Source organism: Salmo salar, chromosome 11 (assembly GCF_965601325.2).
Source record: "Salmo salar chromosome 11, fSalSal1, whole genome shotgun sequence".
Lineage (NCBI taxonomy): Eukaryota > Metazoa > Chordata > Actinopteri > Salmoniformes > Salmonidae > Salmo > Salmo salar.
Window position 1 is genome coordinate 75,485,513 of NC_138301.1, and position 22,485 is coordinate 75,507,997.

Genomic DNA, 22,485 nt, shown 5'->3' on the forward strand with positions numbered 1-22,485 from the left:
CAAAGTAAATAAAAACAATATGGGGATGAGGTAGGTAGATTGGGTGGGCTATTTACAGATAGACTATGTACAGCTGCAGCGATTGGTTAGCTGCTCAGATAGCTGATGTTTAAAGTTAGTGAGGGAAATGTAAGATTTTTGCAATTCGTTCCAGTCACTGGCAGCAGAGAACTAGAAGGAAAGGCGGCCAAAGGAGGTGTTGGCTTTGGGGATGACCAGTGCGATATACCTGCTGGAGCGCGTGCTACGGGTGGGTGTTTGTTATCGTGACCAGTGAGCTGAGATAAGGCGGCGCTTTACCTAGCATAGACTTGTAGATGACCTGGAGCCAGTGGGTCTGGCGACGAATATGTAGCGAGGGCCAGCCGACTAGAGCATACAGGTCGCAGTGGTGGGTGGTATAAGGGGCTTTGGTGACAAAACGGATGGCACTGTGATAGACTGCATCCAGTTTGCTGAGTAGAGTATTGGAAGCTATTTTGTAGATGACATCGCCGAAGTCGAGGATCGGTAGGATAGTCAGTTTTACAATGGTAAGTTTGGCGGCGTGAGTGAAGGAGGCTTTGTTGCAAAATAGAAAGCCGATTCTAGATTTGATTTTGGATTGGAGATGTTTGATATGAGTCTGGAAGGAGAGTTTACAGTCTAGCCAGACACCTAGGTATTTGTATTTGTACATTTTTGTACTTTTTAAAAACTTTTTTTTCATGAAAAGCCCTCATTGGCTTCCATGCATTTGAAACGAGAGCTTGTCCGAGGATGACGGACACGAGCTTGGTTAGAGACGGTTACTATCGAACGGAGCGCTGTGATTGGTTGCCCCAAATTCTGGGGGTGGGGCATTTTTTTACGTGTGCACCCAGAGGCATATTCTCTCACACACGAGAGCACTCTATTTTTAAAATACTCACTTCAAATGTCAACAGCTTAACTGTAACCACCAATACTGCATTTCAAAGACTGTTTCCCTCTATCTCTTTCTCTCAATCTCTCCTCTGTTTCTCTTCAGACAACACTGAGAGTTACGACCCGGACTATGACTTCCTCCACCAGGACCTCTCAGTCTTCACTGGGGACCCCCTCGCCCCCTCAGGGGTCACCTCTCTGTCGCCCCTCCCTGAGTCCCACAGCGAGTCATCCTCCCCCTCCCCCGTCCCTCCTCCCACCCGCTTTAGCTCCCCACCCGCTCCCCACTCCGAATACTGGACCCCCCAGCCCGGTTCTCACATCAGCCCCTTGCACCCTTGCCGCCTCAGTGCGCCTCCAGCGTTACCCCAGAAGAAGCGGCGCAGCACCCAGGTGTCACCCTATCCGGACGGGTGCTGGGGTGGTTCCTCGCGGGGGCCCCTCTACGAGAGGTTCCCCTCGCAGTACGATAACCTGTCGGAAGAGGAGCTGCTGCACCCCACGCCCCCCTTCCCCCTCTTCACGCCCATCTCACCCATGCCCCAGAGCAACGGGGGCGTGTTTGTGGCCCAGTACCTGGCCAGCGAGAACGCAGACATTCCCTCTAGTCCACCGCCGCTGCCCGAGAAGAGGAACAAGCACGGTGAGTGATGGAGAATGGGGTGTGGGGGAGAAAAGGATAGAAGGAGTGGAAGAGAGAGAATTACAGGAAAATTGAGAGAGAGAAAGAAAGAAAAAGAGCAGGAGGATGATTGAGGAAGGGAAGGAGATGGTTTAGGGAGATAATTGAGCAAAACACAGAGAGAAATGAAACGAGGAAGATTGAGGGAGGAAAGGATAAAGACTGAGGGAGAGAGGTGGTTAGAGCGCTAACTTAGCTGCAGCGTCATTCATGCATGACTCATGTTTAGGAAATCTGCCACAGAGAATAGAGGGAGGAAGTATAACTCCAGGACAAGCACAATGGACTCCTGATCCACTGGCAGTTGGGTACAGAGGTCGCAATTATGTAACTTCCTGCCAAGCTATGATGTCATTTCCTGTTGACATTTGTTATATTTACATTTTAGTCATTTAGTGGACGCTCCAGAGTGGAAATCGAACCCACAACCAATGTTCCCTCTAAGCTGCGTGGGCGCAGTAGCCCCACAGAAATATTAGCCCACAGAGAGAAGCACGTGATTGAACTTCACTCAACTTTCTGGAGAAGTGGTCAACAACCGGTCGACTGGTCGATCTCCAAGGCATTCCTAGTCGATCGCAAAACATTTCTGTAAAAAACAGATGCATCCAATTTCTGTTGGCTGTAGATGCACCCGATTCAGCTGCCCTGCACGCCAGGTAGGCGAACTGTTGCCATTTTGAACCATTTTAACTCTGCCTTCCCGGCGGGCCCAGAGTGCAAATCAAGTGCACTATAGGCCTACCGCTGGCCAATCGGTTGGCTCAGATGACCATGTCTGCAGTAATGTAGCAGACATAAAAGAAAGCTACAGCAAAGTTAATACTGTGAGATTTCAAAACATTTAAAACCATGACTGGAGAGAGACTGTCAACGAATACAGCAAAGTTAATACTGTGAGATTTCAAAACATTTAAAACCATGACTGGAGAGAGACTGTCAACGAATACAGCAAAGTTAATACTGTGAGATTTCAAAACATTTAAAACCATGACTGGAGAGAGACTGTCAACGAATACAGCAAAGTTAATACTGTGAGATTTCAAAACATTTAAAACCATGACTGGAGAGAGACTGTCAACGAATACAGCAAAGTTAATACTGTGAGATTTCAAAACATTTAAAACCATGACTGGAGAGAGACTGTCAACGAATACAGCAAAGTTAATACTGTGAGATTTCAAAACATTTAAAACCATGACTGGAGAGAGACTGTCAACGAATACAGCAAAGAGATGCTGTTTTGATGAGTGAGTTCATGTTTAAGTTGTTACTCAGAAAAGTGTTGACAGTTCAAAGCCATAAAATGCGTGTTCTTCCTATTTCCACTCAGCGCTACAACAAGCACTGCAGCAGTAATGAATGAGTAGGAAAGTGTATCTATTGGCTTGTGTTATTATTAGCGGCCGGGGTCTTTTTAATATGGAGGAATATTTCCCTTTCTCTGTTCATAGGAGTAACAACATGAGTTTGTGCATGAGGCAGAAATAATGCGGTGCGACTCTAGTTTTGCCATCACCTGGAAGACTCTGTCCCTTTTTGGTCAGGTATAGCAGAGGGATGTTGAGAGGTGGACCCTCAGTCTGCTGCTCTCTCCCTCCGCTGAGACTGACCATGAGATGCAGGCACCATCAGCCCAATAAAATAAAAAGCTAATTCTTCAAATGTATGCTCACTCAGCTGTGCTTCACAAGTAATACAACAGATAAATTACTGGTGCAATCATATAGCCTACCTCAAATTTTGAAATCATAAAAAAAAAATGTCCTGAACAGGAATGCATTGGCAGGGCAATTCAAGCAAAGACAATGTGCAGTGATTGTTTTGGGCCTATAGCTCACTGCACAAACCTCATTGCTGTTTTTAATTGGTTAATGTTGCATAGGTTTCCATTTTTAAGTCGTGTAAAAAAAAGAAATCTGAGCGGTAGATCTCTGTTTGCATTTTGACTCCCAAGTGATCTTGACTCAGAAAAAGTTGGTGACCACTGTTCTAGAGTTTTCCCTGTTAACACTATCAACATTTCCCTTTACTGTGGCAATAGTGATGAAATCAACACAATATTAGCCACTTTCAATGCAACATACCGAAACAAAACAAACGATGCAAGAGATTTTGTTGTAGGCAAAATGCTTTGGAGTAGGATTTCTATTGCGTTGACATGCACTACTCAGCCCATACAGACCAGACCAGACCAGTACTCAGACCAGTACTCTACACAGACCAGTACTCTGTTTATACCACACCAGTCTCAATAATCAGAGCTGCAGTAAGCCTATATGCTAGTTAGTGAGTTATTAGCCCAGTTATATATTATTTGTAGTCAGTAATAGAGGAGTGATTGCTTCCTACAAGAGCACAAAACGTATACATTTCTAAACATCTTTGGAAAGCGAATCAGGTAAAGAGCTTATTTTTTGTCTTAAAGGGACAGTGTTGTATTTTGAGACAGGCTTGCATAAGCTAAGTTGTCAATAGAGGGTAGCATCATTTGTTTGATTCTCTGTAATAATAGTATGGGAATAATAATGCATTTTATTTTGTAAAATGGTTTCTTGCATCAAACATCACAACATTTTCAGTCACCTCCTTGTCTGAAGGACAAGTGGATAAACGGGTTAATGTCAAGCCCTGCATGATTTTTTTCAAAAGTTTAAAGGAATGTAGGCCTACATTGAACACCACACATTGGCTGCTACTGTAGGCTGAATGATAGAACAACTATTTCCATGTTAAAATGTTATGGGATGCATTTGCTCCATAGTTTTTGATGGTAGGCCATTCTGGTAGACCTACATTATGATCAAATGGCCACAGTAGCCTACTTGGCCACTGTTAAAACTGTAGCTTAAAGCGGGTACAGCCTCAGTGTTCACAGTAAATGTGCGCTGGAAGTTGCACATCATTTTTGCGCTCAGCAGACCTGAAATTTGCTCAGTGCCAAACATTTTTTGAGGGAACATTGCCCACAAGCCTGGCGTTGCAAGCTACATGCTCTACCAACTGATCCACTCAGGACTGTTGAACTATGATGCCACTTCCTGTCAAGCTATGCCATTTCTTGTCAAACTGACCCCTTTTAACATGAAATTACATCACTCCTATCTTAGGAACATGCAGAGCTAATATTGTGTTTAAGGGAGTTAACTTTTCAATAATTACGCTAATTCTTGCAGTTATAATTCCCTGCATCACATATGATTGATGCATGGTAGTGTGCATATTAACATTTCACTTGAAATAACTTTTAACTTATCTTAATCCTGGTTGCCTCCAGTCCTGGCGTACATGCAGTTTGTGGAGGACTACTCGGAGCCCCAGCCCTCAGTGTTTTACCAGACGCCGCAGAGCGAGAGCATCTACGAGCAGAGGAACAAGCGCTTCCAGGAGGTCTACGGCTTCAACGATTCTTTCAGCAGCACAGACTCAGTCCACGACCCCCTGCCCATACCCCTCTTCCCACCTCCCGCCCTGCCCCCCAAGCAGAGGCAGCTGGTGAGTGTCTGTGTGTGTGTTCCTCCTCAAGTCCTCACCACCCAATCACACATTATTTTACCCTTACTGACCACCCCGCCTCAGATCTCACCAGTGGAATTTCGCAATCCTCCGTAGAGATTGATGCACTGGTTATGATGGTGGAGCGTGCAAGTGCACACTGGGAAAGCATGGAGAATTTGGATCCAAAGGTTTCTTGTGTAAGGTCTCCTTTCCAGGTGGACATCCATGCAGTCATGGTTGAGTGCTGAATGATGAAATATTTTAGTTGTAGGAGTTTAAGGTTGGTGATTTAACACTTTTAACTTAGTTTTAAATCAACAATTAAATGAGGAAATGTAAAAGGTGACAGTTTAAGCCCCCTGTGGTGAAACAGTGAGGTCATGGTGCTGCATGCTGTGGAGATCACAACAGTAGTTATTGCCTGAAGGTCAAAGGTGAGAGGTCCGATTCCCACGGTGGTCATATGCTGTATGACACCCCAGAGGACAGTTGACCCCTGTCTATAGGTCATTGGCAACCAGTGGTGTAGAACATGTGTCAACTATAAACTATTTAAACACTTGCCCCCAAATCCCCCTACCCCAAAACATGTAAATGTTGGACTACAAATTGTGCCTTCCTGTGTTATAGTTAAGCCAAAATGTTTATTCTATTCTACTGAGCCATTTACTTTTATGTTCATATGTTATGTTTTATTTCTTATTGTTGTTGCATCGCCGAGAAGGAACCTGCAAGTAAGCCTCTAGTTGGACGGTGTGAATGTGAAGCAGGGTTGTGTTCATGAGGGCACGCAACATAAAACAGTTAAATTAAATTGATCATTTCTTATTGGACAATTCTAGGTAGTCCCTATCCTGTTTCAGTCCTTTTTCATCAGTTTGAGGCCTGATGAACACGACCCAGAAGAAGAACTCTGAGGTAACGTGTACTTGTGTAGTGGTTGCAGGCTGGTTGGCTGGAAAGGATAGTATTCCAGAGCTTCCTTCCTGCAGGAATCCATTCCTCATCAATTTTCTCTTTATCTCTCCCCTCTTCTGTTCAGATCAGTCTGACAAGTCTCTCGTTCTTTCTTTTTTCTCTTTCTATCTCCATCTACTCCCAGTCCTCTTCAGTCTGCCTAGTCTCTCTCCTTCTCGCTCAAAGTGGTGTATGTCGGTGGTAACCCCTACCAGAGAAGATGAGACTTGTCTTTCTCAATATCATTCTCTCTATCAAATCCAGTCAATTATCTTAATCCTGGTTGCACAAGGTTAATTGAGACGTCTGTCTGATTGACAGTCCGGTCGGTCAATCAGTCAATGGAGGGGGGAACCCAGGGGGAGGGGCTAAGGAGGTCAGGGGGAGGTCAAATAGATTTGATTGGCCCCAACTTCTTCAGGTTAATGGGGATTGGTTCAACTTGGCTGAGGGTTGAGGTATAAAAGAGGTTAGAGTCTGCTTTAACCTGTGGAGGTAAACCTTTTTTTTGTTTCACCAGTTACACACTGGTGTCATGTGGTTTGTCAGCCATTTTGCTAAAGACTACACATGGGTAGAAACTAGATGGCTACTGGACTGCCCAATGGACTCATGGGCTGTTGACTGCGAGCCAGTAGGGGTGCAATGGATTCTGCACCCTTGAGTGGATATTGCGCTTAGTGCCTGATTTATCCACAACTGGAAAACCAGAAAATGAAAATAGCCTGCTGGATTATACTTATGTAAATCATGCATGGATGTCTGTGGGAGATTTGTGTGTGTATTCCAATTCCATGCCTGGATTTCACGTTCAGATTGCACTCCTGCAGACCTCACTACAGTACAATACTATACATAACCTACCACTGAGAGACAGAGGGGTCATAATCCTCTAGTGGCCTGGTCTGCTGTTCTCCTTCTGCAAACCACCAACCACTGTCTATTGTAAGACTCACAGCCTTTTAGTTTGATGATTTCTGTTGTACACTTTACTCTACTATACTGTACAGTCCAACTGTATTTCTCTCCTTGCTCCTCCTCCTCCGTCTCTCCTGGTAACCTTGGCTGGTGGTGTAGGGGGCTTGAAGAGGTTGTGGCCTGGGTAGGATAAGCCTGTTTGTATCTCCTAGTCCTCGTCCTGCCTTCCAATAAGCCACCATGTTACAGGCTTTAAAAACTCTGACTTTACACGGCTTTGAGAAAATAAAAGCAATTTAGACGGTCTGCCAGTCGGATAATAAGCTGGCGAGAGAAAAAGAGAGAAAGCGAAAATCATATTTCTCTTTTCTCCTGTTTCGTGGTGTGTAGTTTGACCTGGTTTCTTTGAAGCAAAACAGTTCAGAAGCAAGACGTTTGGTTAGGTTTAAGATGGTCAGATCCAAACACTGTTTGAGCGATGGGCTAAACAGGTCTTGACTCTTTTGAGTGTTCTAACCCCTGGAGATGACGCTTAGCAATGACCTTTTCTGACCCTGTGGCTGGCTTCACGTTCAGTGTCGGCAACAAGGAGTCTTGTGCTTTTCTTCTTCTGTGGTAGAAGTTTCTGCATGTCTACATTCACAAGACTTCATTTTGTACTAATGCTGTCAACTTAACTCTCTTTAACTCTGTCTTTTATAGCTCTGACGAAGGCTGTGAGACCGATATGTAAAGCTTATTAAAGAGCAGTGTGGGGGTTTCTTCTCTTTTCTCATCGCTCTGATTCTGAAACGGGATTTGATCTTAAACTGCTTCTGCTTTCTCTTCTTAGTGTGATAATGTTCCGTCTTCTTTATTTTTTCTGTCTTCTACCTTTCTCTCATCTTCTCTTTAATTCTTATTTTTCTCCCCCTATTCTCACTGCCCCTCTTCTTATTTGTCTATCCCCTCTTCTTTTTTAATTCGTTCTCTCTTCCTCAGGCCTCCCACTCTTCCTCCCCCTCTTCTTCATCATCCTCCTCTCTGCCGTGCCACCTCCAGCCTTCGTTGGTGGCGGCAGCAGAGGAGGTGGGCTCTGGCCTGGGGCTCAGCCTATCGGTCTCTAGCTCCTCCTACCTTAGTGGACACTCCTCGCTGACCACGCCCATGGTGAGTCTACCTGATTGGCCCCGGTGGCCCAAAGGCTGGGCCTCCCGTGTGCTGTGTGTTCTGGTTCCGTTTGGTGCTGTGATCTTGTGTGTTGTGTGGAAGTGCCTGTATGATATCCCTGGATCCACGTGGTGTGGTTCTGATTCTCCTGAATGGCATGGTCCCTGTGTTTTGATGTTTGTCTCTGGCATGGTTCCAACATAGCGGTGTGCTACCGTCACACACTCGGTGTGTGCGTTTAATGCCGTGTGATGTAATACTTAGGTTTACTATCATAAGATGCAAAGTAATGCTGAAAACAACCGGAACAGAAGTGGTTATGTGTACTGTGGAACAAGTGGAGTCAAAGAGGAGTCCCAAATGTCAATCTTACAAAGCCTCTATAGCAGATAGAAACCTGGTGATGAATGAGGTTGTGGTGGGTAGCTGAGCTCATGACTGAGTTCATACTTGACACTGTTTTCCATCTAATTTCCATCTCATAACCTCTATTCGATAGGAGGCAGATGATGTTGGTCTTAAGGTGTGTCCTGACCCCATGTGACCCCTGGGTGTGAGGGGCACACTGTTGTGAGCTTGACTCCCTCCTCTCAGAGAGAAGTGGTGTGTATCTTCCTGTGGAATCTAGAGGAATGCATGCAATTTGGACCTGGCCTGATGTAAAACAGATTCCTCCTCCTGTCCTACTCTTCTTTCTCCTCTTCGTCCTCTCTCGTTCTTCTACCACCTCCTGCTCTACCCCTTTCTCCTTCCTGCTGACCTCTACCCTCTTCTGCCCCTTAAATCAAATCCAACATTATTTCTAGTTTAATTTCAACATCACAGCATCTCCCTCCTCCTCTCTCTGATACACATATCTTGCCTCTCTCCCCCCACCCTGTGTGTTTGCCAGTGGAATGTTCACATTCCTCAAGTCCTCCGGGCATGATGTTTTCAGGCCATGTCATGGAGATGGGAGTCATTTAAAGGAATTTGATTTATTGCCAACAATGTCATTTCAATGGAAAATTGTTATTCTACGCTCTGTCTCTGTGTCCTGTCTCTGTGTCCTGTCTCTGTGTCCTGTCTCTGTGTCCTGTCTCTGTGTCCTGTCTCTGTGTCCTGTCTCTGTGTCCTGTCTCTGTGTCCTGTCTCTGTGTCCTGTCTCTGTGTCCTGTCTCTGTGTCCTGTCTCTGTGTCCTGTCTCTGTGTCCTGTCTCCCGTCTCTTGTCTCTCCCTGTCTCTTGTCTCTCCCTGTCTCTTGTCTCTCCCTGTCTCCTGTCTCTCCCTGTCTCCTGTCTCTCCCTGTCTCCTGTCTCTCCCTGTCTCCTGTCTCTCTCTGTCTCTCTCTGGCTGGCTGGCTGTCTGTCTCTCTCTGTCTCTCTGGCTGGCTGGCTGTCTGTCTGTCTCTCTGGCTGGCTGGCTGTCTGTCTCTGTCTGTCTGTCTGTCTTTCTGTGTCTGTCTGTCTGCCTGTGTCTTTCTGTCTGCCTGTTTCTTTCTGTCTGTCTGCCTGTTTCTTTCTGTCTGTCTCTGTCTGTCTGTCTCTGTCTTTCTGTCTGTCTGTGTCTCTTTCTGTCTGTCTGTCTGTCTCTGTCTTTCTGTCTGTCTGTGTCTCTTTCTGTCTGTCTCTCTGTCTGCCTGTTTCTTTCTGTCGCTGTCTGTCTGTCGCTGTCTGGCTGTGTCTCTTTCTGTCGCTCTGTCTGCCTGTTTCTTTCTGTCTGGCTGTCTGTCTGTCGCTGTCTGGCTGTGTCTCTTTCTGTCTGTCTGTGTCTCTTTCTGTCTGTCTGTGTCTCTTTCTGTCTCTCTGTCTGCCTGTATCTCTTTCTGTCTCTCTGTCTGTGTCTCTGTCTCTCTGCCTGTGTCTGTCTGTCTGCCTGTGTCTGTCTGTCTTTCTCTGTCTCTCTTTCTCAGTCTGTCTCTTTCTGTCTCTGCCTGTCTGCCTCTTTCTCTGTCTCTGTCTTTCTCTGTCTCTCTCTCTTTCGCTGTCTCTGTCTATCGCTGTCTGTCTGTCTCTCTGTGCCTGTCTGTTGCTGTCTGTCTCTGTCTGTCTTTCTCTCTCTCTCTCTCTGTGTCTGTCTTTCTCTCTCTCTCTCTCTGTGTCTGTCTTTCTCTCTCTCTCTCTCTCTCTCTGTGTCTGTCTTTCTCTGTCTCTCTCTGTGTCTCTGTCTGTCTGTGTCTCTGTCTGTCTGTGTCTCTGTCTGTCTCTGTCTCTGTCTGTCTCTTTCTCTGTCGCTATCTGTCTCTGTCTGTCTCTGCCGGTCTGCCTGTCTGTCTCTCTGTCTGCCTGTGTCTCTTTCTGTCTCTCTGTCTGCCTGTGTCTCTTTCTGTCTCTCTGTCTGCCTGTGTCTCTTTCTGTCTCTCTGTCTGCCTGTTTCTGTCTGTCTGTCGCTGTCTGTCTGTGTCTCTTTCTGTCTGTCTGTGTCTCTTTCTGTCTGCCTGTGTCTCTTTCTGTCTGTCTGTGTCTCTTTCTGTCTGTCTGTGTCTCTTTCTGTCTGTCTGCCTTTCTTTCTGTCTCTCTGTCTGCCTGTTTCTTTCTGTCTGTCGCTGTCTGTCTGTCGCTGTCTGTCTGTGTCTGTCTGTCTGTGTCTCTGTCTGTGTCGTGTCTCTGTCTGTCTGTGTCTCTGTCTGTCTGTGTCTCTGTCTGTCTGTCTCTGTCTGTCTGTCTCTTTCTGTCTGCCTGTTTCTGTCTGCCTGTGTCGCTTTCTGTCTGCCTGTGTCGCTTTCTGTCTGCCTGTGTCGCTTTCTGTCTGCCTGTGTCGCTTTCTGTCTGCCTGTGTCGCTTTCTGTCTGCCTGTGTCGCTTTCTGTCTGCCTGTGTCGCTTTCTGTCTGCCTGTGTCGCTGCCTGTCTGCCTGTGTCGCTGCCTGTCTCTCTGTCTCGGTCTCTCTGTCTCGGTCTCTCTGTCTCTCTGTGTCTGTCTCTCTGTTGCGGTCTCTCTTTCTGTCTCTGTCTGTTGCTGTCTGTCTCTTTCGGTCTCTCTGTCTGTCTGTCTTTCTCTGTCTGTCTTTCTCTGTCTTTCTCTGTCTGTCTGTCTTCTCGTCTGCCCTCGCTGTCTGCCTCGTCTCTCTTTCTCTGTCTGTCTGTCTCTTCTCTGTCTGTCTGTCTCTTTCTCTGTCTGTCTGTCTCTTCTCTGTCTGTCTGTCTCTTTCTCTGTCTGTCTGTCTCTTTCTCTGTCTGTCTGTCTCTTTCTCTGTCTGTCTGTCTCTTTCTCTGTCTGCCTGTTTCTGTCTCTGTCTGTCGCTGCCTGTCTGTCGCTGTGTCTGTCGCGTGTCTGCTCGCTGTCTCTCTCTCTCTCTCTCTCTCTGTGTCTGTCTTTCTCTGTCTCTGTCTGTGTCTCTGTCTGTCTGTGTCTCTGTCTGTCTGTGTCTCTGCGTCGTGCCCTCTGCTGTCTCTTTCTCTGTCTGTCTCTTTCTCTGTCTCTGTCTGTCTCTGCCGGTCTGCCTGTCTGTCTCTTTCTGTCTCTCTGTCTGCCTGTGTCTCTTTCTGTCTCTCTGTCTGCCTGTGTCTCTTTCTGTCTCTCTGTCTGCCTGTTTCTGTCTGTCTGTCGCTGTCTGTGCTCTCTGTCTGCCTGCCTCTGCGCGTGTCTCTCTGTCTGTCTGTCTGTGTCTCTTTCTGTCTGTCTGTGTCTCTTTCTGTCTGTCTGTCTGCCCTTTCTGTCTGTGTCTCTGTCTGTCTGTGTCTCTGTCTGTCTGTGTCTCTGTCTGTCTGTGTCTCTTTCTGTCTGCCTGTTTCTGTCTGCCTGTGTCTCTTTCTGTCTGCCTGTTTCTGTCTGCCTGTGTCTCTTTCTGTCTGCCTGTGTCGCTTTCTGTCTGCCTGTGTCTCTTTCTGTCTGCCTGTGTCGCTTTCTGTCTGCCTGTGTCGCTTTCTGTCTGCCTGTGTCGCTTTCTGTCTGCCTGTGTCGCTTTCTGTCTGCCTGTGTCGCTGCCTGTCTCTCTGTCTCGGTCTCTCTGTCTCGGTCTCTCTGTCTCGGTCTCTCTGTCTCTCTGTCTCTGTCTCTCTTGTCTGTCTCTGTCTGTTGCTGTCTGTTGCTGTCTGTTGCTGTCTGTCGCTGTCTGTCTGTCGCTGTCTGTCTGTCGCTGTCTGTCTGTCGCTGTCTGTCTGTCGCTGTGTCTGTCGCTGTGTCTGTCGCTGTGTCTGTCTCTCTGTGCCTGTCTGTTGCTGTCTGTCTCTGTCTGTCTTTCTCTGTCTCTTTCTTTCTCTGTCTGTCTGCCTGTCTCTCTCTGTCTCTTTCTCTCTGTCTGTCTCTGTGTCTCTCTGTCTGCCTGTCTCTGTCTCTCTCTGTCTCTCTGTCTGTCTCTGTCTGCCTGTCTCTCTCTGTCTCTTTCTCTCTGTCTGTCTCTGTGTCTCTTTCTGTCTCTGTCTGCCTGTCTCTCTCTGTCTCTTTCTCTCTGTCTGTCTCTGTGTCTCTTTCTGTCTCTGTCTGTCTGCCTGTTTCTGTCTCTGTCTCTTTCTGTCTCTTTCTCTGTCTCTGTCTGTTGCTGTCTGTCTGTCTGTCGCTGTCTGTCTCTTTCTGTCTGTCTCTTTCTGTCTGTCTCTTTCTGTCTCTCTCTCTATCTGTCTCTCTCTCTATCTGTCTCTCTCTCTATCTGTCTCTCTCTCTATCTGTGTCTGTCTGTCTGTCTTTCTCTGTGTCTGTGTCTCTCTGTCTCTGTCTATCTGTGTCTCTTTCTGTCTCTGTCTGTCTGCCTGTCTCTCTCTGTCTCTATCTGTCTCTCTCTCTTTCTGTCTCTGTCTCTCTGTCGGTCTCTGTCTCTCTGTCTCTATCTGTCTCTCTCTCTTTCTGTCTCTGTCTCTCTTTCTGTCTCTGTCTCTGTCTTTCTGTCTCTGTCTCTCTGTCTGTCTCTTTCTCTGTCTCTGTCTGTCTCTCTGTCTGTCTCTCTGTCTGTCTCTCTGTCTGTCTCTGTCTGTCTCTCTGTGTCTGTCTGTCTGTGTCTCTTTCTGTCTCTGTCTGTCTGCCTGTCTCTCTCTCTCTGTCTGTCTGCCTGTCTCTTTCTCTCTTTCTCTGTCTCTGTCTCTTTGTCTGTCTGTCTCTGTCTGTCTCTCTGTGTCTGTCTATCTGTGTCTCTTTCTGTCTCTGTCTGTCTGCCTGTCTCTCTCTCTCTCTGTCTGCCTGTCTCTTTCTCTCTTTCTCTGCCTCTGCCTGCTCTCTCTGCTCGGTCTCTGCCTGTCTCTCTCTGTCTCGGTCTCTGTCTGTCTCTTTCTCTGTGTCTCTCTGTCTTTCTGTCTCTGCCTGTCTGCCTGTTTCTGTCTCTGTTTCTGTCTCTGTTTCTGTCTCTGTTTCTGTCTCTGTTTCTGTCTCTTTCTCTGTCTCTTTCTCTGTCTCTTTCTCTGTCTCTTTCTCTGTCTCTTTCTCTGTCTCTTTCTCTGTCTCTTTCTCTGTCTCTTTCTCTGTCTCTTTCTCTGCCCTGTCTGTCTGTCTGTCTGTCTGTCTGTCTGTCTGTCTGTCTCTGTCTGTGTCTCTCTTTCTCTGTCTGTCTCTCTTGTCTGTCTCTTTCTGTCTGTCTCTGTCTGTTGCTGTCTGTCTCTGTGTCTGTCTCTGTGTCTCTCTGTCTGTCTCTTTCTGTCTGTCTTTCTCTGTCTCTTTCTGTCTCTGTCTGTGTCTCTTTCTTTCTCTCTCTGTCTCTGTCTGTTGCGATCTGTCTCTCTGTCTGTCTCTTTCTCTGTCTCTGTCTGCCTGTTTCTCTCTCTCTGTCTCTTTCTGTCTCTGTCTGTCTGTCTGTCTGTCTCTCTGTCTGTCTCTCTGTCTGTCTCTTTGTCTCTTTCTTTCTCTTTCTCTGTCTCTCTATCTGTCTCTGTCTTTGTCTGTCTCTCTTTCTGTCTGTGTCTCTTTGTCTGTCTGTCTCTGTCTCTTTGTCTGTCTGTGTGTCTGTCTGTGTGTGCACGCAGACCTGTGTTGTCTGTTAAGTATATTTTATGGTTGTACGTTTGTGGAGAATAGTATGTAGAACATTTGTTGGGTGGAAAGAAAATAAGCAGTCCTTAAGTTTTCAGTGGAAACATAGTTCGTTCTCCCTCCACTTTTGCATACCCTAGGTGCTGTAGGTTTAGTGTGTGTGTGTGTGGGGGGGCACGCATGCCTGTGTGTGTGTGTGTGTGGTGTTATCAGTGATCTATGTGCTGGCTGCTCTGTGTGCTGGTATGTATGCAGGAACATGACGGGGTTGATATGCACAACGTTTTACAGCAGGTTAGCTCTGCTCACCTGGTCACCATGACCACACACATAAATATACCTTTATCTGATGGTGTTTATGGTCAAATCATTGCTTTAGGTGTGTTGTATGTTCAGGTGTGTTCTTGGCTATGTGAAAGGCATAGAAAGATTGATGTCATTCCATTCATTGTTATAGTATGTTGAATTACATTAGTCCAAGTTAGTAGGAGGTGCTGGAGACGTTCATCTGTTCACTTCCTTTTCAGCTTTGACCTGATTCTATCTGCTGTCTTTACCTTGTTCTTTTCTCCTTCCTGGTTTCCCTTCCTACTCTCCACCAATCGAAGAGCTCGGACCAGGTCGCCTTGGCCGATGCCACCCTATTGGCTGGCAGCGGGGACGGGCCCAACGGTTCCCTGGCCGACCGATTGGGCTCTGTGGCCGTCTGTCTTCCTTCCTCTGAGACCACTTCTCTTCTCACTGACTCTCTCCTCCATACCTCGGCAGTGGTGAGCTCGCAGGCAGGCAGGCAGAAAGGCAGACACGCAGGCAGACCGACAGACAAATTTAGCCTAACTCCCAGACCTTATATTCTCACTGACTCTCTCCTCCATACCTCGGCAGTGGTGAGCTCGCAGGCAGAAAGGGAGACACGCAGGCAGACCGACAGACAAATTTTACCTAACTCCCAGACCTTATATTTTGGCTATTATCCTAACTTGTGATGCTGTATTCTCCTATTCACTATCATGTGTAACAGACACATTTTACTGAAATACTGTACACACTAATCACCAGTGCCACCTGGTGGCCAGTTCTTGACAGTTACGTACAGTAGACACCAAACATCGCAATGTAGTTGAGTGGAAGTGCTTCTCCATGCCTCATCATACCTCTGAGCTTGCTGTCCCCATAGAGATAAAATATGTTCTATTTAATTCCATGGTCGTCCCTCTTCTCTTCACGTAGAGTGTGGACGAGGGTGGCGAGGGTGAGTATGTCAACCTCTACTCATCCAGCCAGGCCAACGGGGAGCTGGAGCTGCCACTCTGCCTCAGAGTAAGTAACACTCAACCTAGATCATAAACTCAGCAATAAAAGAAACGTCCCTTTTTCAGGACCCTGTCTTTCAAAGATAACTTCACAGATCTTCATTGTGAAGGGTTTAAACACTGTTTCCCATGCTTGTTCAATGAACCATAAACAATTAATGAACATGCACCTGCGGAACGGTCATTAAGACACTAACAGCTTACAGACAGTAGGCAATTACGGTCACAGTTATGAAAACTTAGGACACTAAAGAGGCCTTTCTACTGACTCTGAAAAACACCAAAAGAAAGATGCCCAGGGTCCCTGCTCATCTGCGTGAATGTGCCTTAGGCATGCTGCAAGGAGGCATGAGGACTGCAGATGTGGCCAGGGCAATAAATTGCAATGTCCGTACTGTGAGAGACGCCTAAGACAGCGCTACAGGGAGACAGGACGGACAGCTGATCGTACTCGCAGTGGCAGACCACGTGTAACAACACCTGCACAGGATTGGTACATCCGAACATCACACCTGTGGGACAGGTACAGGATGGCATCAACAACTGCCCGAGTTACACCAGGAACGCACAATCCTTCCATCAGTGCTCAGACTGTCCGCAATAGGCTGAGAGATGCTGGACTGAGGGCTTGTAGGCCTGTTGTAAGGCAGGTCCTCACCAGACATCACCGGCAACAACGTTGCCTATGGGCACAAACCCACCATTGCTGGACCAGACAGGACTGGCAAAAAGTGATCTTCACTGACGAGTCGCGGTTTTGTCTCACCAGGGGTGATCGTCGGATTTGTGTTTATCGTCGAAGAAATGAGCGTTACACCGAGGTCTGTACTCTGGAGCGGGATCGATTTGGAGGTGGAGGGTCCGTCATGGTCTGGGGCGGTGTGTCATTGCAGGCAATCTCAGCACTGTGCGTTACAGGGAAGACATCCTCCTCCCTCATGTGGTACCCTTCCTGCAGGCTCATCCTGACATGACCCTCCAGCATGACAATGCCCCCAGCCATACTGCTCGTTCTGTGCGTGATTTCCTGCAAGACATGAATGTCAGTGTTCTGCCATGGCCAGCGAAGAGCCCGAATCTCAATCCCATTGAGCACGTCTGGGACCTGTTGGATCGGAGGTTGAGGGCTAGGGCCGTTCCCCCCCAGAAATGTCCGGGAACTTGCAGGTGCCTTGGTGGAAGAGTGAGGTAACATCTCACAGCAAGAACTGGCAAATCTGGTGCAGTCCATGAGGAGGAGATGCACTGCAGTACTTAATGCAGCTGGTGGCCACACCAGATACTGACTGTTACTTTTGATTTTGACCCCCCCCCCCCCCCCGCCTTTCTTCAGGGACACATTATTCCATTTCTGTTAATCACATGTCTGTGGAACTTGTTCACTTTATGTCTCAGTTGGTGAATCTTATGTTCATACAAATATTTACACATTTATTTACAATATTTACACGCTGAAAATAAACGCAGTTGACAATGAGAGGACGTTTCTTTTTTTGCTGAGTTTCTGTCCTAACCACAGATCTAGGATAATCATTCTACACACAATCCTAACAGTAACCATTAGGGGGATGATCAAAGATCTGATCCTGTATCAGTGGTTAATATCATTCTACACACAATCCTAACAGTAACCATTAGGGGGATGATCAAAGATCTGATCCTGTATCAGTGGTTAATATCATTATACCTGTGCCAACAGTAATTTTATGAAGACAGCATTTGTGTACATGATGTGTTGGTGTTCCATGTTTCCTGCTCCTCATCCTACCTTGACAGAGCTTACTCTTCCCCAACAGGAGCCCAACTCTGCTGACGACGTTCTTCAAGACCCCTCTCCACAGATGCCCTCCTCCAATAGCAAGGAGGCTCTGGACAAGGACAGGTAAGGGATTGAGTGGCCACTAGGGTCACATTGCATAAACACTCTCCCCTTCAGCCGTTACGTCATTACTTGATCCGGTGATCCTAGAAGATTAAACGCCAATTGAATGAAATGGATACTGATTAATGACCAATTCTATATGTAAGCATAGAGAGAATTATTTGAAGAGACAAAGTCCATTCATCAATTTCAATGGAACACTTTTCATGGGTAACAATTCTATTATAGGTAGTCATTCTATTTCTATGTATATAAATCCAGGTAAACTGATCTAATGGTGCTTCCGTCCATCTGTTTGTCTGTCTGTGTCAGTAGGAGGCAGAAGTCAACAGACTCTGCGCCTTGTGACGAGGAAGTGGATGAGCTCTCTCTCATCGACCACAAAGAGATCATGTCCAGGATTACACTAAAACAAGAGGTAACATAGCCCTCATTCATTACGGCGCTAACAGTATTACCACCAAAGTCTATTGGCTAAGCATTGTATAGAGAAAAGTATGTGGTTGTCTTTGGCTACTGCACTTTCTTTCAATGGGATTCTATTCATAATAACAATATAATATATGCCATTTAGTGGACACTTTTATTCAAAACTAGTTAGTCATCCGTTTTAAGCATTTTAAGAATGTGTGGTCCCAGGTATTCATGTTACATAGTGTTAGTGAGACGCTGAAACAAAAAACTCCAAAAAGGAAACTCTGTCCACTACTGACCTCTAGAATAAATTCTCAGGAACTGCAGGGCACGTTTCTCCATTAAAATTTCCTTTCCTTTTTTCTGTTTGGTGCAGTCTGACAGGCAGGAGAGTCTGTGTGTGTGTGTGTGTGTGATTTGTGTGAAATGGTGGTCCCCACTCTGCAAGGTCAGATGTAGCAAGAGGGAAGGAGAGAAAGAGAGAAAAGGGAGGGAGGAAAGGGGATAAGAGAAGGGAGGTCTGATTAAACAACAAAGGACAGCTGTAGCAGTAAACAAGGGTATTATTGTTGGGGATCTGTCAGCCTGTGTGATCAGCCTGTGTGATCAGCCTGCGTCCTGCGTATGCCAGCCCTCTCTTTCTCTCTCTCCCCCTCTCTCACTCGTCAGTGGAGCTGGTGCAGGGCTGGAAGGGAGGGAGGGTGAGCATGGACAGAGAGAGGCGAGCTGCATTTTGGGCTAGACTGCATTTTTGCCCTAATCCTCATCAATTCTCTACCTAACCCTCTTTCTCTCTACCTCACCCCCCCGCGCTCTTTTTCTCCATCTATTCATCTCTCTTTCTATCTCCATCTCTCTTTCTCATTCTCTCTCTCAGAATGATGATGGTCCTGACGTGCGTGCTGGGTCAGGGGATATTCTGTTAGTCCATGCCACAGAGACGGAACGCAAAGGTAGGTCGCGTTTATCACCGTTTGACAGCAGCCCCCATTAGAATGTGTGGTTCTGGGTCAGTGGCACAGGGTGTGTGTGTGTGTGTGTGTGTGTGTGTGTGTGTGTGTGTGTGTGTGTGTTCAAACTGGACGGGATCCGATCACACTTTCTGTTATACAGTACAGTGATGTCAGTATATTCTCCCTTTTCACTCTGACATGTGAACAGTTATAGAATAGATATATCTCACGATAGATTGAACATTCCTGTTTTCCAGATCATTTTTCTCTGTCAGAATGGAGATGGCATATTACCTATCTATTCATGTCCTCTCTCCATGCTTTCTAAAGTTCATAGGATCCATCATTAGTTGTCGACCTCAGACTTAAAGGGGTGGTGTTCTCCTCTGCTCCCCGACAGATCTGGTGTTGTACTGTGAAGCCTTCCTGACCACATACAGGACCTTCATTAGCCCAGAGGACCTCATTAAGAAGCTCCACTACAGATATCCTTTGAAACCCAATGGACATGTGTTGGTCGCCTTGAGTGTCTCGATGGCTAGATAATGTGTGTGTTGGAAAGACAGTGGAAAATGTGTGTGTGCGTATTTACTATGAGGAGAAAGAGTTCAGAATACGTATTCTCCTTCACCACCAAGTACATATACCAGGTTCTGTCACAGTCCAGACACATTTAAGAAGCGGGTCAGCAAGAACACGTTCTTTGTGCTGGTTCGAGTGGTGGATGAGCTGTGGTGAGTATGGATGACCCTCTCTCTCCATAGAGCCACACAAATGGCTTTTTACTCCAAGAAAGACCCAAGGGTCTCCAACAGTTTTTCTGGCCTGTAGCCAGATTGAAGACATTTTGAAGGAATGATTTATTTATTGTCAAATTGGTCTTACAGGATGAGTTAACACATTATTAAACAAATCTATACTACAGTGATAGATAGTGATGGCTAGATGTGGAGGCGTTGACTCACTTATCCCCTGCTCTTTTCCTCCCAGTCTGGTGGAGTTAACGGAGGACATCCTGAAGCAGCTGATGGACCTGGTGTTCAGGCTGGTGTGTAACGGCGAGTTGAGCCTGGCCCGTGTGCTCCGCAAGAACATCCTGGACAAGGTCTGTTCTCTGTTTGACATTTGTTTGGAAATGAAAAGCACCATACTATATACTGTAAATAAAATAAAATGTCATTCTAAACTTATTCTTGTCCAGGTGGAGCAGAAGAAGCTGCTACGCTGCACCAACTCTCTCAAGCCGTTGGCCGCCCGGGGCGTGTCCGCCAGGTAGGGATCAACATGGGGTCAAGGGTCAGGCGAGTATGGAAGGGGGCTAGAGCAACCTCGTCTTGCATTTGCTTGTACTATTGATTTGTTTGCTTTCTCTGTCAATAAGCATTTGTGTGGGTTGATTAAGGAACATTCTCCCTCGGGGGGACATTTCCCACGTCTCCATGAGGACAAAAGCTACACTACATGACTAAAAGTATGTGTGGACACCTGCTTGTCGAACATCTCATTGCATAATCATGGGCATTAATATGGCGTTGGTCCCCCCTTTTCTGCCATAACAGCCTCCACTTTTGCTGCGGGGACTTCCTTCCATTCAGCCACAAGAGCATTAGTGAGGTCGGCACTGATGTTGGGCGATTAAGCCTGGCTCACAGTCGGCGTTCTAATTCATCCCAAAGGTGTTCGATGGGGTTGAGTTCAGGGCTCTGTGCAGGCCAGTCAAGTTCTTCCACACCGATCTCGACAAACTATTTCTGTATGGACCTGTTGCCACAAAGTTGGAAGCACAGAATCGTCTAGAATGTCATTGTATGGTGTATTGTTTAGATTTCCCTTCACTGGAACTAAGGAGCCTTAGCTTTGCACCACTCCAGCCGACACTTGGCATTGCGCATTGTGATCTTAGGCTTGTGTGCGGCTACTCAGTCATGGAAACCCATTTCATGAAGCTCCCTACAAACAGTTCTTGTGCTGAAGTTGCTTCCAGAGGCAGTTTGGAACTCGGTAGTGAGTGTTGCATCCGAGGAAAGACCATTTTTACGCGCTTCAGCACTCAGCAGTCCTGTTTTGTGAGCTTGTGTGGCCTACCACACAAGCTCCTAGACATTTCCACTTCTCAATAACAGCACTTACAGTTGAGCAGGGCAGAAATTTGACGATCTGACTTGTTGGAAAGGTGGCATCCTCTGACGGTGCCGTGTTGAAAGTCACTGACCTCTTCAGTAAGGCCATTCTGCTGCCAATGTTTGTCTATGGAGATTGCATGGCGATGTGCTCGATTTTATACACCTGTCATCAACGGGTGTGGCTGAAATAGCCGAATCCACTAATTTGAAGGGTTGTCCATGTACTTTTGTATTTTATAGTCTATTTTAAGCTTAGTGGTTAGAATTAGGGTAAGGGGTTAGGTAAAATAGGATTTTGAATGGAAATTGATTTTAGGCCCCAACGAGGATAGAAGGACATAACTTGTGTGTGTTACTCCAGGCCCGGAACGCTGCATGACTTCCGCAGCCATGAGATCGCCGATCAGCTCACACTACTGGATGCAGAACTGTTCTACAAAATTGAGGTATCAGAGAGCCCCTAACTATCTCTGTTTTTCTTCACCTTCACTGCAGAGAAATTGACATTCTGCTCCAGTGACGGATTTAACTCAATCTCTCCTCTCCTTATTTTTTCAATTTTGATAGATTCCTGAGGTGTTGCTTTGGGCCAAGGAGCAGAATGAGGAGAAGAGTCCGAATCTGACTCAGTTCACAGAGCACTTTAACAACATGAGCTACTGGTGAGAGCTGGACCTGAGCCTATACATACAGCCTGTCTATGCATTACCAAACTCCCACCATATAAATCACCTAGCTTTGTAATGACCAGTCAACATCTCACAATGGCACATTTTCTCTTTCTCACACACACACCATCTCACTTTCAATTCAATTCAAAGGGCTTTATTCACATGTGAAACATACAGTACCAATCAAAGGTTTGGACACACCTACTCTCCCAGGGTTTTTCTTTATTTTTACTATTTTCTACATTGTAGAATAATAGTGGAGGCATCAAAACTATGAAATAACACATATGAAATCATGTAGTAACCAAAAAAGTGTTAAACAAATCAAAATATATTTTAGATTCTTCAAAGTGAGACACCTTTTGCCTTGATGACAGCTTTGCACACTCTTGGCATTCTGTCAACCAGCTTCATGAGGTAGTCACCTGGAATGCACATTTCAATTAACAGGCGTGCCTTAAGTTAATTTGTGGAATTTCTTTCCTTAATGCTTTTGAGCCAATCAGTTGTGTTGTGACAAGGTAGGGGTGGTATACAGAAGATAGCCCTATTTGGTAAAAGACAAAGTCCATGTTATGGCAAGAACAGCTCAAATAAGCAAATAGAAACGACAGTCCATCATTACTTTAAGACATGAAGGTCAATGTGGAAAATGTCAAAAACATTGAAAGTTTCTTCTAGTGCAGTCGCAAAAACCATCAAGTGCTATAATGGAACTGGCTCTCATGAGGACCGCCACAGGAAAGGAAGACCCAGAGTTACCTCTGCTGCAGAGGATAAGTTCGTTAGTTAAGTGCACCTTAGATTGCAGCCCAAATAAATGCTTTACAGAGTTCAAGTAACACATATCTCAACATCAACTGTTCAGAAGAGACTGCGTAAATCAGGCCTTCATGGTTGAATTGCTGCAAAGAAACCACTACTAAAGGACATCAATATGAAGAGACTTGCTTGGGCCAAGAAACACGAGCAATGGAGATTAGACCGGTGAAAATCTGTCTTTTGGTCTGATGAGTCCAAATTTGAGATGTTTGGTTCCAACTGCTGTGTCGTTGTGAGATGCAGAGTAGGTGAACAGATGATCTCCCCATGTGTGATTCCCAATGTGAAGCATGGAGGAGGAGGTGTGGTGGTGCTTTGCTGGTGA

The 22,485-nt window shown here is 46.3% G+C and overlaps 1 protein-coding gene across 6 annotated transcripts in view; it reads left to right on the forward strand.

The window, feature by feature from the left end:
- LOC106562868 (rap guanine nucleotide exchange factor 1) overlaps nt 1–22,485 on the forward strand; it is a 126,325-nt gene that overhangs the window by 99,428 nt on the left and 4,412 nt on the right. For 2 of the 6 annotated variants that reach the window (XM_082958049.1, XM_082958051.1), the window contains 14 exons: nt 1,010–1,549; nt 4,866–5,083; nt 7,943–8,110; nt 14,591–14,869; nt 15,213–15,302; nt 17,092–17,177; nt 17,490–17,595; nt 18,469–18,544; nt 18,945–19,029; nt 19,186–19,278; nt 19,535–19,649; nt 19,746–19,816; nt 21,029–21,113; nt 21,235–21,329. In XM_082958049.1, the coding sequence (XP_082814175.1) occupies nt 1,010–1,549; nt 4,866–5,083; nt 7,943–8,110; nt 14,591–14,869; nt 15,213–15,302; nt 17,092–17,177; nt 17,490–17,595; nt 18,469–18,544; nt 18,945–19,029; nt 19,186–19,278; nt 19,535–19,649; nt 19,746–19,816; nt 21,029–21,113; nt 21,235–21,329 (2,107 nt within the window). The remainder of the gene's footprint in view (nt 1–1,009; nt 1,550–4,865; nt 5,084–7,942; nt 8,111–14,590; nt 14,870–15,212; nt 15,303–17,091; nt 17,178–17,489; nt 17,596–18,468; nt 18,545–18,944; nt 19,030–19,185; nt 19,279–19,534; nt 19,650–19,745; nt 19,817–21,028; nt 21,114–21,234; nt 21,330–22,485) is intronic. The other 4 variants (XM_082958050.1, XM_045689808.2, XM_045689812.2 and 1 more) reach the window with 4 other exon arrangements.